Source organism: Camelus dromedarius, chromosome 16 (assembly GCF_036321535.1).
Source record: "Camelus dromedarius isolate mCamDro1 chromosome 16, mCamDro1.pat, whole genome shotgun sequence".
In the NCBI taxonomy this organism is placed as follows: Eukaryota; Metazoa; Chordata; class Mammalia; order Artiodactyla; family Camelidae; genus Camelus; species Camelus dromedarius.
The window spans coordinates 46,178,944-46,192,358 of NC_087451.1; the positions used below are offsets into that span (position 1 = coordinate 46,178,944).

At 41.9% G+C, this 13,415-nt stretch overlaps 1 protein-coding gene across 2 annotated transcripts in view; it reads right to left on the reverse strand.

Annotated features, from left to right (window-relative positions):
- Positions 1-13,415, reverse strand: part of VPS53 (VPS53 subunit of GARP complex) — a 118,638-nt gene that overhangs the window by 57,600 nt on the left and 47,623 nt on the right. For both annotated transcript variants that reach the window (XM_010978918.3, XM_064495842.1), the window contains 4 exons: positions 12,533-12,611; positions 9,687-9,830; positions 9,097-9,239; positions 6,361-6,502 (listed from right to left, as the gene is read on the reverse strand). In XM_010978918.3, the coding sequence (XP_010977220.1) occupies positions 6,361-6,502; positions 9,097-9,239; positions 9,687-9,830; positions 12,533-12,611 (508 nt within the window). The remainder of the gene's footprint in view (positions 1-6,360; positions 6,503-9,096; positions 9,240-9,686; positions 9,831-12,532; positions 12,612-13,415) is intronic.

A 13,415-nucleotide genomic window follows, 5' to 3' on the forward strand; every position in this document is an offset into this window, starting at 1 on the left:
CTGATTTGGGAGAGGGTGGAGATGAAAAAAAGTGGCCAGATCTGGGACATATTTAGGAGACAGAACCCAGAGGACTTGTCGAGAGAGTGGATGTGAGGGTGAAGGAAAGAAAGGAAGCAAGAGTCATGCACCTTTCTGGTCTGAGCAACTGTGTGGCTGGTGCAACCATTAACCGAGGGATGGGCCTGGGTTCAAGTCCAGGCTGCACCACTTGGGTATGTTGCTTAACTTCTCCAAGCCTCAGGCCTTCCAGCTGCAATGTGAAGGGATATTAATACCCGCTGCCTGGAGCTGTCATGGAAATGAAATGAGGTAACATACATATAGCATGACTATGTATATAAAGCAGCTTAACATGACGTCTGGCCACAGGGGAAGCTCGGTACATAGGGGCTTTCACTGGAGGTTAAGAGGGGCAGGCGAGTAACTAACCCAGAATTGTGGCTGTGCCTCCCTCAGTGAAGCAACCATCAGGAGGGAAAGAGATGGGAGTGCAGGACTTAGAAGACTTGTAAAAAGAATTCTTTTTAATCACAAGTGAGATCCTGTCCCTAATTTTCCATCACTTTGGGATCTCTCCAGGAAATGAAAGCAATGGGCCCATCAAATTACAAGGCAAAGGTCCCCAGAGTGTCTCTGTTCTCCCTTAGTCTCCAACGAAGCCCTTGAAGTACTGCATGCACCGCCATCCTATTGGCAAATGTTATATTACAAAACCCTGAGGGGTGGGGAGGGACTCCTGCTATTTAGGGGGCTGTGTTACTGCTCAGATTAATTTGCTGTGATGAAAGGACAAGTCTTTGCAGGGAGCAATCACCAGCACGACTCAGCCTCCTGTGTAAGAGCCCTGCTGTCAGAGCCAACCAGTCCACACTTCTCAGTCCTGCTTTGCAGCTATCCTGGACCACAGAGAATTACAAGTTTAGGTTTAGGTTTTAAATAACTCAAATGACATATTCCATAAGCTCTGGGGCTGCTAAGTGAAACCAAAAACTTGTCAAGAAATGAATGACTTTCCAATTTTAAAAGAATTCATTCTTTTTGCTATGATGATGGTTGATTTCAAGTCCATACAGGAAGGAAAAATTCTTCATACTGCAAGTTAATTCCTACTAATTAAACCACTTGGGATTCCCAGCACCTCCAAAACAAGAAGTGCCACAGGACAGCCAAGCTATCTAATTTACTGCTGGGAAGAGAGAAGCTGGCCTTAGGCAGTAGTATATTCATACCTGGGTCTGCCTGCACAAATCCCTTTCACAGGCCTTAGCTGGACATTTCAAATTATCAAAGAAGGAAAGTAATATTGGCAAGGATGTGGAGAATTCTGAACTCTCCTACACTGGTGGTGGGAATGTAAAATGCTGTAGTTGCTACAGAAAAGTCTGGCAGCTCCTCAAGAAGTTAAAACATGGAGTTACGATTCAACCCAGCAACTCCACTCCTAGATACAACCCTGAGAAGTGAAAACATGTTCACACAAAAACTTGTACACAAATGTTCATGGCATTATAATAACCAAAAAGTGGAAACAGCTCAAAAGTCTAACAACCGATAAATGGATAAGCAAAATGGATATCCATACAATGAAATATTAAAACTGCTGGGGGGCAGTTCTTTGGGAATGATGGGAATGCTCTGGAATTGGGTAACTGGGATGGTAGCACAACCTTGTGAATATACTAAAAGCGGCTGAATTGCATACTTTAAATGGTGAGTTTTTTTGTGAAATTTTGTTATATGAATTCTACTTCAATTTTAAAAATGAAATAAGCAGTAAAAAAAAATGTGCTTCAGAAGTACAATTTCAATGGAATACTACTCAGCCATAAAAATAATAAAACAATGCTATTTGCAGCAACAAGGATGAACCTGGAGAATGTCATTCTAAGTGAAGTAAGCCAGAAAGAGAAAGAAAAATATCACATGATATCACTTACATGTGGAGTCTTAAAAAAAAGACAAATGAACTCATTTACAAAACAGAAACAGATTCACAGACATAGAAAACAAAGTTATGGTTACCACAGGGGGAAGGGATAAATTGGGAGTTCGAGATTTGCAGATACTAATACATATAAAATAGATAAACAAGTTTATACTGTATAGCACAAGGAACCATATTCATTATCTTGTAATAACCTATGGTGAAGGAGAATATGAGAATGAATGTATATATATTCCTATATGACTGAGGTATTGTGCTGTACACCAGAAACGGACACAACATTGTAAACTGACTATACTTCAATAAAAATATATTTTTAAAAAATCAAAAAAAAAAGAAGTGCACTTTCAACTGTATAAAATGTACAGAACAAACACAGCCAAATCCTCATTTCTGACTAACGGTAAAACAAATGACTTTTTTCTGCTTTTCCATTCTTGCCTATGACTTGCAAATTTTCTATCTTGACCATGGATTACTTTCTTCTCAGAAACAAATTAATTTCCTCTCGGGATGTTATTCAAATGAAGGACTATATTCCTTTAGCATCAAATAAATCATATATAAAATATTCTGCAACACCAAACATTTGTGGCTCACCAGGCAGGGAAAGCTACTTCCTTGCTCAGGACGGAAGTCCTTGTTCTGTGGCAGGACTGCTGAGACCCTGCCTCTTCCTCCTCCTCCAAACTCTCCCTAATGCAGCTGTTCAGCTGTTGGACGACTCAGGCATAGGGTAAGACGCACTGTGTGGCCTTTCACAAGTAGTGAGCCTTTTGCAAGTACTCTTATGTTTAAATCATATGGTCGAAAATCATACCTATATTTATAATGTAATTTTTTTAACTGGGCAAGTATAAATGTTTATTAAAATGACCCCTATAAGCCAAAGGACGATTCTATTTAAAAAGGCAGCTTATGCAATGCCAAGAGGAGGGGAAATTCAGCTGCATGAAATGGGAACACTTTTAATTTTATTTAAAAAGAAAAAAAAACCCTCCCAAGTTCAGTGAGCCAGTTATAAAAACTTAACCCAACCTACTCTGCTTTCATAGAGGCTGAGTATAATGTTTACCCTTAAATCTAATCATCAAGTCACTAATAATGCATGTGGGTATAGTTAAGTCATATGCAGACATTTGCTTTTAATTTCAAGGCATTTTAATTTACAGACTATTTTAAATCCCTCCTAAAGGGTCAAGAGTTTAGGCAATTAGCGAGAAGTCCTGGCAGCTCCCTTCTTCCACTAACAGTTACAGGACATTATAAACCTGTAGGGGCTGGTAGAGTAAAATCAAAACAAGCCCTGTCTGTCCTTCAGGTTCTTTCAGTCTGTATTTCTAAAAGATGTCAATTTGCATCTGTCAAAAAAGAGCAAAAGATGAATGCATCACACTGATCAGTTAGGAACAGCCCCCTCACACGCTCACCCTCACTGTCTGTCAATCAGTCACCAAGGGGCTTAGAAGGACCTGAGTGAAAGGAGGCAGGGGGCAGGCCTGGGAAGGTCTCTGGTCACCTTGGCCCTTTGGCTGACTTCTTACCTTTTCTATAGTTTTCCAAGGAATTCACTAACATTCTATGAAATTTGGCATATGTTAAAGGGTATCAAGATATACTTTGGTTCATTTTGTAATTTATTCTGATAGCCAGAAACAAAATGGTGACCACAAAAGATTTTGCAAAAAGCATATCCTGGGATCAAGGCAGGATGGGGAAGAGCTAAGGAGACAAGGAGCAGCAGGTCTTCAGGTGGGGTGTCCAACTGCTAGACGAGGCAGCAGGCAAGTTGGAGCTCCTGGCCCAGCCCAGGCCAGCCTCTTCCCAACACTGCCTGTTGGGAGCAAAGCCAGGGGTCAGGACTAATCCCCCAGGTCCCTGACACAGAGGCTCACAGGCTACGAGTGAAGGTGTGGCCCCATTTGGTCCCCCAGCAAGGTGCTGGGAGGACCAGGCTCAGAGTGAACACCACCTACACTGAGGAGCACGACCTTCACATCGCCCCACAGCAGGGCTGCGGTGAACCGATTCCCCAAGACCTGGCCTGCCTTGTGAAAGAGGCGAGGGGTTCTGCTGCCTTTCCAGAAACTAATCTTTAAGGGAAAAATCCTGGAAGGCTATGGAGCAGCCCCCTTCAGGACTCGGAAGGCAGAAAGACTGCTGGGTCATGATAACTGGGACAAAGAACAGTCTGGGGGAAGAGTCTGACTTCAAGAAGTTGAGTCATGAGGAGAAGTCTGTGCAGAAGACAGTGGGCAAATTGGAGGGGTGACTACAGAGCTCCCGGCTCAGCAGGATTTTCCGGCCAAGGATTTGTAATCTGAAGCTCTCTGCAAACTTGACGGGAGAGGAAAGTCACAGCTGAATAACTCGAGGAGACGTTGTCAATCGATCATGCCAGGAAATTTCAAAAACAGAAGTCGGAAAAGGAAGGGATTGGTGGGAAAGGTTCAGGTGATCCATGTGACCCCGCCCGACGCCACAGAGCACGGGGCACCCAAGAGACGGAAGGCTGCAGTCCAGGAGCCTGGTCCTGGCAGTGAGTGACTGTGGAAGGAGGCCAGGCTGCCAGGAAAAACAGGTCCCTCCAGCCCTCTTCTCCCTCAGACACAAGTGGGTAAACAGGTGACCAACTGCCACTTTGACATCTCCATACCAGTTTTCAACAAAAAAGCACTGTCTCTGAAAACTTACATTCAGCTCCTGCCAGTTATTCATAGTCTCCCTGTGGTGACTCCGCACAGTAGCCTCCCCTTGTCTAGAGGGGGCCCTTCCTGCCCACATTACTCTAGTTCCTTTGACCTGTGGGGCATTTCCTAGCACAAGTGAGACCTGACGTGTCCCGGGACAGCCCCAAATCTACAGGCCATCCTGGTCATCAGATACAGGGGCTGGTCATTTGTTCCCCTGGCACCCTAGAGCTCCCCAAATCACTAGGAAGTAGGGTCCAGCCAAAGGAGGGGAAGATGGCTCAAAACAGGTATTTAGCACTTATGTTATTTAAGCACTCTTCACAGGGACAGATTTCCCAAACAGTTAGCTGGACAGAGCCTGTCCATGTGACACCTACTTCCTACAGGGGAAGAAGCCAAGGGATGGACAGCAGGCAAACACAGCCAGCACAGTGTGAGACACATGGGGATGTGCAAGAATTGTCAGCTACTAGTCTGTGTGGATTCCACATGAGAGTTTGTTAGAGGATAGAGTTCAGACTCACAGACATAGAAAACAAACTTACACTTACCAAAGGGGAAAGGTGAAGGGATAAACTGGGAATTTGGAATTAACACATATACACTGCTATATATAAAACAGATAAACAAGGACCTACTATACAGCACAGGGAACTATATTCAGTATCTTGTAGAAATTTATAATGGAAAAGAATCTAAAAAGAATGCATATATATGTATGCATACATATATACATATATACATATAACTGAATCACTTTGCTGTACACCTGAAATTAACACAACATTGTATATCAACTATACTCTTTTTTTAAAAAAGAAGAATTAGAAGAAAGAGTTTGGAAGTCAATGTTTGGGCCATCTCCCTCATTAAAAAAATATTGAAAAAAAAACTTTGTTACAGTATGTAAATGCAAAAAGTATGTTTAAAAAGTATGTAAATATATTTGTGTAAGAAAAATTCAAACAACATACAAGAGTAAAACGAAAAAAAAAATTCTTTGCTTCTCTACCTATTCTCACTCCAACGTCCTTCCCCAGAGACATCCACTGTTACAAATTCCAGCTCTTTTTCTTACATATATACATACATAAACATGCTATTTACATGAATGGAATTATACCATATGTACTGGGCTGCAGCTTACATTTTGGACCTAAGGTATCTGAAAGGTATTCTTCCTATGATTACACATCTAGATCTAACCCCCATTCTCCCACTTCCAAACTGCTGTAACCCCCCCCACAGGGTGGATATGCCACACTTTTTGTAACCACTCTTCAATGATGGACGATACAGAAATCAGCATTTTCTGCTTTTCAGGGTGTAGTTCGCCTCTTCCTTGGTACATCTTCCTCCAAACATATCCTAATTCTAATAAAATTCAGGAGTTGATCATGTGATAAGGTATTTGCGACTGAGTAAGTGGGGTCTCTATGACTCACAAAATTACCAGTCTGTAAAATGGGGCTAACTCTTTGATAAAATGATGAGAGGACATTCTAGAAACATGAGGCACTGCCTAGTAGACAAATAATAAATCCACAGAGTGCTCTGTATGACTATTCACATGAATTCAGTGAAATCCCTAGAATAGGGGACTAAGCACTTGAGCCAATGGATGGAACCACCATGCTGTGAAAAACTTCTGAAGTGAAGCCCACCCACCCAACCCAAGCCATTGATTTCCTGGTCCAGCCTCTCTCAGGATGGTCTTACCAGAGTTCCATCTGTCAGGGTGCATCCGGAGAAGCGCTTTGCAAGAAATCCCTCAAAGTTAGTTGTTCTCTGAATAGCAAAAAGAAGCAATTTCACTTCAATTTCTTTAGCTCTGGTGCGCATGATCTTGGCAAGTTCTGTCCTTCAAATGAGAGAGATAAGAACACTGTCGAACAAACTGATCATTCGAGACAAAACAAAGCAAGTGATTTTAGCTTATACTAAAAACAAGCAAACAAACAAAAAACTTTATGGTCATTTCAAAACCTGAGGTCTATTACCAACTAAGTTTAATGCTTGAGGAATAGAAATATATCTTCTAAATAAGAATTTTAAGGTGGGAAAAAACCCATCAAGGATTATGGACATCAATCTGTTTACATAGCTACTACTATTTTTATTATCTCTAAACCTTTTGATAATTTGTTAATAATATATATGAAGCACTGACATGGTATTTTATAAAAATGCATACATTCTATGTAATTACACAAGTCATTAATTACTGACTCACAAAGCCCTCCCTCTTCTAGGGAGCTCAATAACTATCTCTCCAACCAGAGAGCAGGAGCCCTAGAAATAGACATGAGAAGTGGGAATCCCCATGTGGCAGTGACATGTACATGTTTGGGTGGTTCCTGCCTATAAAGCTCTCGTGCCACTCTGGCGTTGCGTTCTCAGAATGTAAGATGGAAGCGAGCAGGGACAGGAAGAGCTCTCAGTAACTGCTGAGCTATGACCATCATCTCATGCAATTATTGACGAAAGTCAGACAAAGAGCCTCTGAGTTTATTTGAGAATTATGTATCTGTAGGATTTTAGCCAAAACTTGAACAATGAAAGCTTGGCTGCAACACTGCCATTAGCTGATACAACAGCAGCAGAATATTGGCTTCAGTATACTCCCAGTCTCCAGCCGACTTCATTTTTCACAGACAATAAATTCTGCAAGTCACTGAACTGTAGGCTAAAGAGAATTAGTTATCAATTTCTCAAGGAATTCGCTCCTTCTTTGCTAATCAGGACTTGGAAAGTGACAACCACAATCGACCTTGAATCAATACTAAAAGGTTATCTAAATCTATGGTAGCAAATGTGTTTCTGAAAACAACCATCACATAGGATGTACAACGCCAAGGGTGAACCCTAATGTAAACTGCAGACTCTGGATAATAATGATGTGTAAAAATAAATAATAATAAAGAAATGAAATGTGTAACAATGACGTGTCAATGCAAGTTAATTGACTGTAACACATGTACTCTGGTCCGGGATAACTGATGATGGGGGAGGCCATGCATGTGTGGGAGCAGGAGTGTACGGGAAGTCTCTGTATCTTCCTCTCAATTTTGCTGTGAATCTAAAACTGCTCTAAAAAATAAAGCCCATTTAAAAAAAACACAAAACAAAATCACTAGCCAATGTCCCTTAAGAAACCCCCCCTCCCCACACACAATGTGCTTTCAAAGCATACAACTTGACTGTACTCCATGACTTTAAGAAAGATGACTACCATGAATTGCTCTAAGTTGGTGGAGTTCTGCTTAATATGGGACTTTTTTTTTTAAAGAAACTTGGAATTAATGTAAATGTGCACCATTAGAAGGACTATATAACTAATAAAACCCAGTTACACCACTGTTGTGGTACAGCTGCAAGGCAAGATTAAGAACTTCTGACTCCAGCTTGAGCTTTGTCCTGGATACACAGATCTATACTTCCTGGGCTTTAATTCTTTGATATAAATGGACTATCTGGCCCTGGGCTACACTCATGGAAACTGAAGACAGGATGAATGAGAGAAGCTCTTTAAAATACTCAGAACACTCAGATACCAATTATATTAACTATCCAAAGACTATAAACACTGTACTAGGGGTAGGAAATTTGCTCAGTGGCTATTTCCTGAATGTCTACTATTTCACTGAAGTAGACACTGCCCCTGTCCCTCTGGAACCATCTACCAAGCAGGTCAGAAAAGCAGAACGATGATGGATAAACACTCACTGCACAGTGAAATATGTGGTACAGACACATGGGGAAATGTGGGGCCATGAGTCACTATAGGGAGATCTGGCTGATGAGCTTTCAGTTGGTTAAGTCAGAAGGCAGGCTGTTCAAGGCAAGATCGAGACAAAAGGAAAGTCCTAGAGCAAAGATAAGAGCAGACTTTGCTGCTGTGTGTGCACGTATCGCTCTTCCGGCAAAACAGACAAATGAGTGCTCTGGATACAGGCTACTGGTCCAGGGCTCTCATGGGCCCTTTTTCATTTTTCTTTATCAAGTCTTTACCCTTTCTTCACATGATGCTCTCTCCTCCAGGGTTGGAACCCTGAAGTTGGAGAAGGTGGGATACAGCTACAGTTGGAGTGTGGGAGTTGGTTTGGGGTACATAAAATCTGACTTTCAACAAAAAAGGAGTCTTCTGAGGGAAGGCAGTTCAGCATAGGTGAAGAAGTTCTCATTAGAAAGATGACTTTCCAGGGTGGGGTGTAGCTCAGTGGTAGAATACATATTTAGCATACATGAGGTTCTGGGTTCAATTCCCAGTACCTCCACTAACAAAAAGGAAAAAAAGAAAGAGAAAAGCATAATGACTTTCAAAACACACAAAAAAAGTCAAAGTGGTAATCCACAAGAGAATATGGAACCCACAGAGATGCAGGGATTAGTTTCAATCAACTGATTTCAATTGGTTTCGGTTTACACCAAAACCAGTAGAGAGCTGGCATCTACCTTGTGATGTGGCAAAATTCTACTGCAATCCTCTCGGCCATGTACCACTCGCGTGGAAACATCCGGCCGTATTTCTCCTCATAGTCCACAAGCTGCCGTTTTATCCAGGCATAGCGTCTGTCGATTTTGTCCAGCCAGGCAACCTGAGGAAAGCAGAGAACAAAAGCCACGCCAGTGCTTAGAAGCAGTATTGACAGTTTAAGGAAATAAGCAAAAACACAAAACCAAGAAAAATACAACCAGTCTATTTCTCATGGTTTTAAAGAGTCTAGGCTACTTTTTCACTTGATCCAGAGGTTCTTTACCTGGGGCTTATGCCTGGGCTTCAGGGGTCTATAAATTTCCTGAAATGTTCTGCACAGGTGCATTTTTGGGGAGAAGATCTGTAGCTCTCATATAATTTCTCCAAAGGGTCAGTGACCCCCAGATGGTTAAGAATCACTGAACTGTACAGTCAGCCACTAATTCACGGGTCAACAATCAACACTTTAAGACAGTAATACTAATAAAGTATAAATCATAGACTTGAGGGCATTCAATTTTCAATAAAACTCAAATGTAACATCTGATTTCATTTTGTCAACACTTACATCTTGGTTTTCTTGAAAAAGTACCAGATACTCTGACAGATGCTGTTTAATAAACTTTTTGATGATTTCCTGCTTGATTCTGGGGTCCAAAATATTAGCAACCAGACACGCATCTCGTAGGACATTGCTGGGTCCTCCCGGCCTCTGGTAAAATAAACACACACACACACCAGTCCAAAAGCCAGAAACAACCTTTAAATCTTATGGCCTCTGACAGCTGCTGCTTCTTGTTCCATTCGTGATGTTATTATTCCTTCCACTCCCCTGACACTCATTCTTCTGCTGTGGATGGATATTTTAGTTACTTGTTCCTCGATGAAAGAATCATTAAGCTGGTCTGCAGAAGCCAATACAAAAGTTAATCTGCAAATCATCAAGGAGACATTTTGGAACCAGGGCCAGCTATGATGGTAGGAAATGTTGCTTTCTGAGTACCAGAACTGAAATCACTTTCCTGAAGAGCCCCTGAAAGTCAGAGCAATACCAGTCTCACTCCATGTGTTCACTTTCCTGATTCCAACCTTGAATTCCTGTTTTTAAATGCTATATTTGTGTCAAACAGTATGATGGCATTTAAAACCTAAAACCAGGTTCCAAACCACCAACTTTGTTTCACTGGTAGTCAACCATGCAGACAGGCAGCCAAAGGTAAAATACTCTGCTACTAGCCCCATGACCTGAAAAGAACAGTGGAAAACTATAAGGGGCTATGTTGATACGTCATGGGGAAGGCCTTTGTTATTACTGAAGGCAATTCAAATCTTGCTGAACCTTTCTTTATAGTAATTTACTGAATGAACGTGGTTGGCTGAGTGGCCTATGGTAAAAAGAACGCTTGGCATCTACTCTCGGCTTGGCTGAATAGTCATGTAGCTTTGGCACAGTTATTGAAATTCATCTGAGAAACAAATGAAAAAAATGGACTTTAACTAGGTGATGAGTAAGGGTCTTCCAAACCTCTATGAATTTTTTTTTTTTTGGTCAATTCCATCCAGTTTATCTATCTCAACTGAAGATCAAGAGTTTCTTAAGTGTGGGGAGGGAGGGTATAGCTCAAGCAGTAAAGCACATGCTTAGCATATACAAAGTCCTGGGTTCAATTCCCAGTAACTCCTCTAAAAACAAATAAATAAATCCAATTACCTGCCCCCCACCCCCAAAAGAGTTTCCTAAGTGTTACTTAAGCTGCTGGAGAGCTAAATTGTTAAAATGCTGACTTGCTCTGTGCCAAGAGGCTGAGCACTCTGCCTGCTCAACTCTGGTTTCTGGATGAAAATATTTGATCTGATGGTGACCTCACACAAGTTAAAACCTATGGGTTCGTGGGCTCAGAGTTTTTCATTTAAAAAGGACTTAAGAGGTAACCTTGGGTAAGTTTTTTTAAATCTTGATTTTTCCATTTATGAAATAGTAATAACAACACAATGCTTTTAAAAGAAGTCAACAGTCACTATCAGGAAAAAAGAAAATTGTTAAAAAAAAATTAAGTCACTCAGTCTGAGAAAAGGGAAATAAGTTGTTAAAGAAAACCATTTTAACCTCATCTGCCTGGTGGGGTCTGAGAAAAAAGATATAAACTAGGTCAATGTTATTTTTTCCCGAAGGATAAAGCTAGACTTCATCCACATCTTTCTGAAACTTCTTAAAACCAGGCTGGACAGCACAGGATAGTAAAGCAGACCCTGGACTAAGAAGAGCCTAGTGTATACAATTTGTGAATATCTTCTAACTCCTTTTTACAGAGCAGCTTTCCAACATCCACTCCCCACAGTTAGAGCAAATGAATAAGGAATATGAAGTCTGCAAAGGAACATGCTTTACAAATAAAATATCCGATTGCTAGAAGACAGCCACGATATATGCAGACATTAAAGTCAGGGGGAGGCTTCCTATAGAAAGTAATCGACAAAGCCAGGGCAGCCACCCCCACCTACTTCCTAAGTTTCTTTTATGAGGCACCAAGAAAAACGAACAAGATATTTCCAGTTATTGAATTAGTAGAGCAGACCCAGGAAATGTTCCTTGGCTGGGTAAACGGACACGTATCCCCCATCTCCACCCACCAAGTGCTGCCTGCCTGCCTGTGGTTCAGGTCTTCAGTGCTGCACAGTTCTTTCTCTTGAAATCGCTCAAATAATTGACAGAAAAAAGCTTCAGAAGGTTCTCCTCTCCCTGACACATGCAAAGCATTAAGATTATGTCTGCTGTAATTCGAGGGATGGAGCTAAAAGCAGTGACCCCAGCACAATGTTGGCCAAGTGAGGCAAAGCTTGTTACCTGAGAAGTGTAACCAATAGCTCACAAGTGAAATACTGCGGACTTTGCAGACACAACACAAACAGCTACCCTACCGGTGAGAGCTAAGGGGATTAATTCCAGAGAACAGGATTCTGATCATTAAGAGTGAGCCTCCCAGCTGTGTCACTCCAGGAGTTATATAAGCCTGGGGATGCTCCTCCCAGCTGTCCCTTCACCAAACTGAAACCAAAATGTTATGTAACCACCCTAACACACGAAGGCCCGAAGTTTTATGGTTTTTTTTAAAACAAAGCCATGAGGAAGAATTTACTGGGCAGACGAGATATTAGGCTTGACACATAGTAAATTAAACCAAAACAAATTCTCACTTTTTGATGCTGGTAGGACATAGAGGAGGAATCGATACTGCTTTGGGATTATTTAAAATCAAGGATGGTCTCATTAACCTGAATCTTTAGCAAACTGACTTCATGGCTGCCAGCAAAGGCTTTGGGGATGCTGTCAATGAATAGCAATTGCACTGAGTGCGAATCAGACAAGAATAGGGGTGGTATCTAAAAGACTGAAGGGAAAACGCAAAACAATACCTTGGTACCCTGGGAAGGGAACGCTTCTTCAAAATCTGCCAGGATTTGCTGTCCTAACTCAGTCTGAGCAGCCTTCACCCTGTAGGGAAAAGAGAACATATCACTCACTGCCTGGCATAATTTTCAAATGTCTGTGAGTAATTGTGCAAAGATCCACAGGGGTCAGAATGGCTGTAGTCTTTAGGGACCAGCCAGGAAGGAGGGGGGAAGCTGTGGCGCAATAAGAGGGGTCACACACTAGTTAGTAGCAGGTTCAGGACCAGGACCCACTCAGCTGACTGATTTTCACTATGGATTTTCCACAGCTTGGGCTCTACGACTTTTCACTTTGGTGGCCCAAAGTTCTTCTAGGCCACCCCTCACCTGTCGAGAGGTAGAATGTGTTCACCTTTACAAAATGTCATCAGGGGGTAGTTATGCTGCAGGAAAACGCTATGTAAGAATGCCCAAGCTGGATAGAAATCCATTTAAGGTTACTGCTCTAACAACTCTCCTGCTCCCTGGAGGACAAGACGGGAGGGGGCTCCGTACTGCTTCGGAGTGGTTGTTGTTTCAACCCAGAAACCAACAGTAGGGTCCTAAATGTTAACAAATGAACAAAAAGAGTGTTTTCTAAAAAGAAAAAGATCCAAATGATAAAATGAACTGCTAACTGAGCGTGAAGGCCACTGAATGAAGATCTGAGTTCACACAGAAGACCATGAGGATGAAAACGCATTAGAGAGGGAGGTCAGTGCCGAACATGGTGGTTTGTATGGAAACTCAGAGCTCAAGAAACAGTTTCGGGCTTGAAGGAGAGAGGAGGGAGGAGAAGCGGCGGGAGGAGAAGGGAAGTGCTAGTCAGGCCCCCCGCAACGGTCTCCACCAGCCCCAGGAGCTGGAC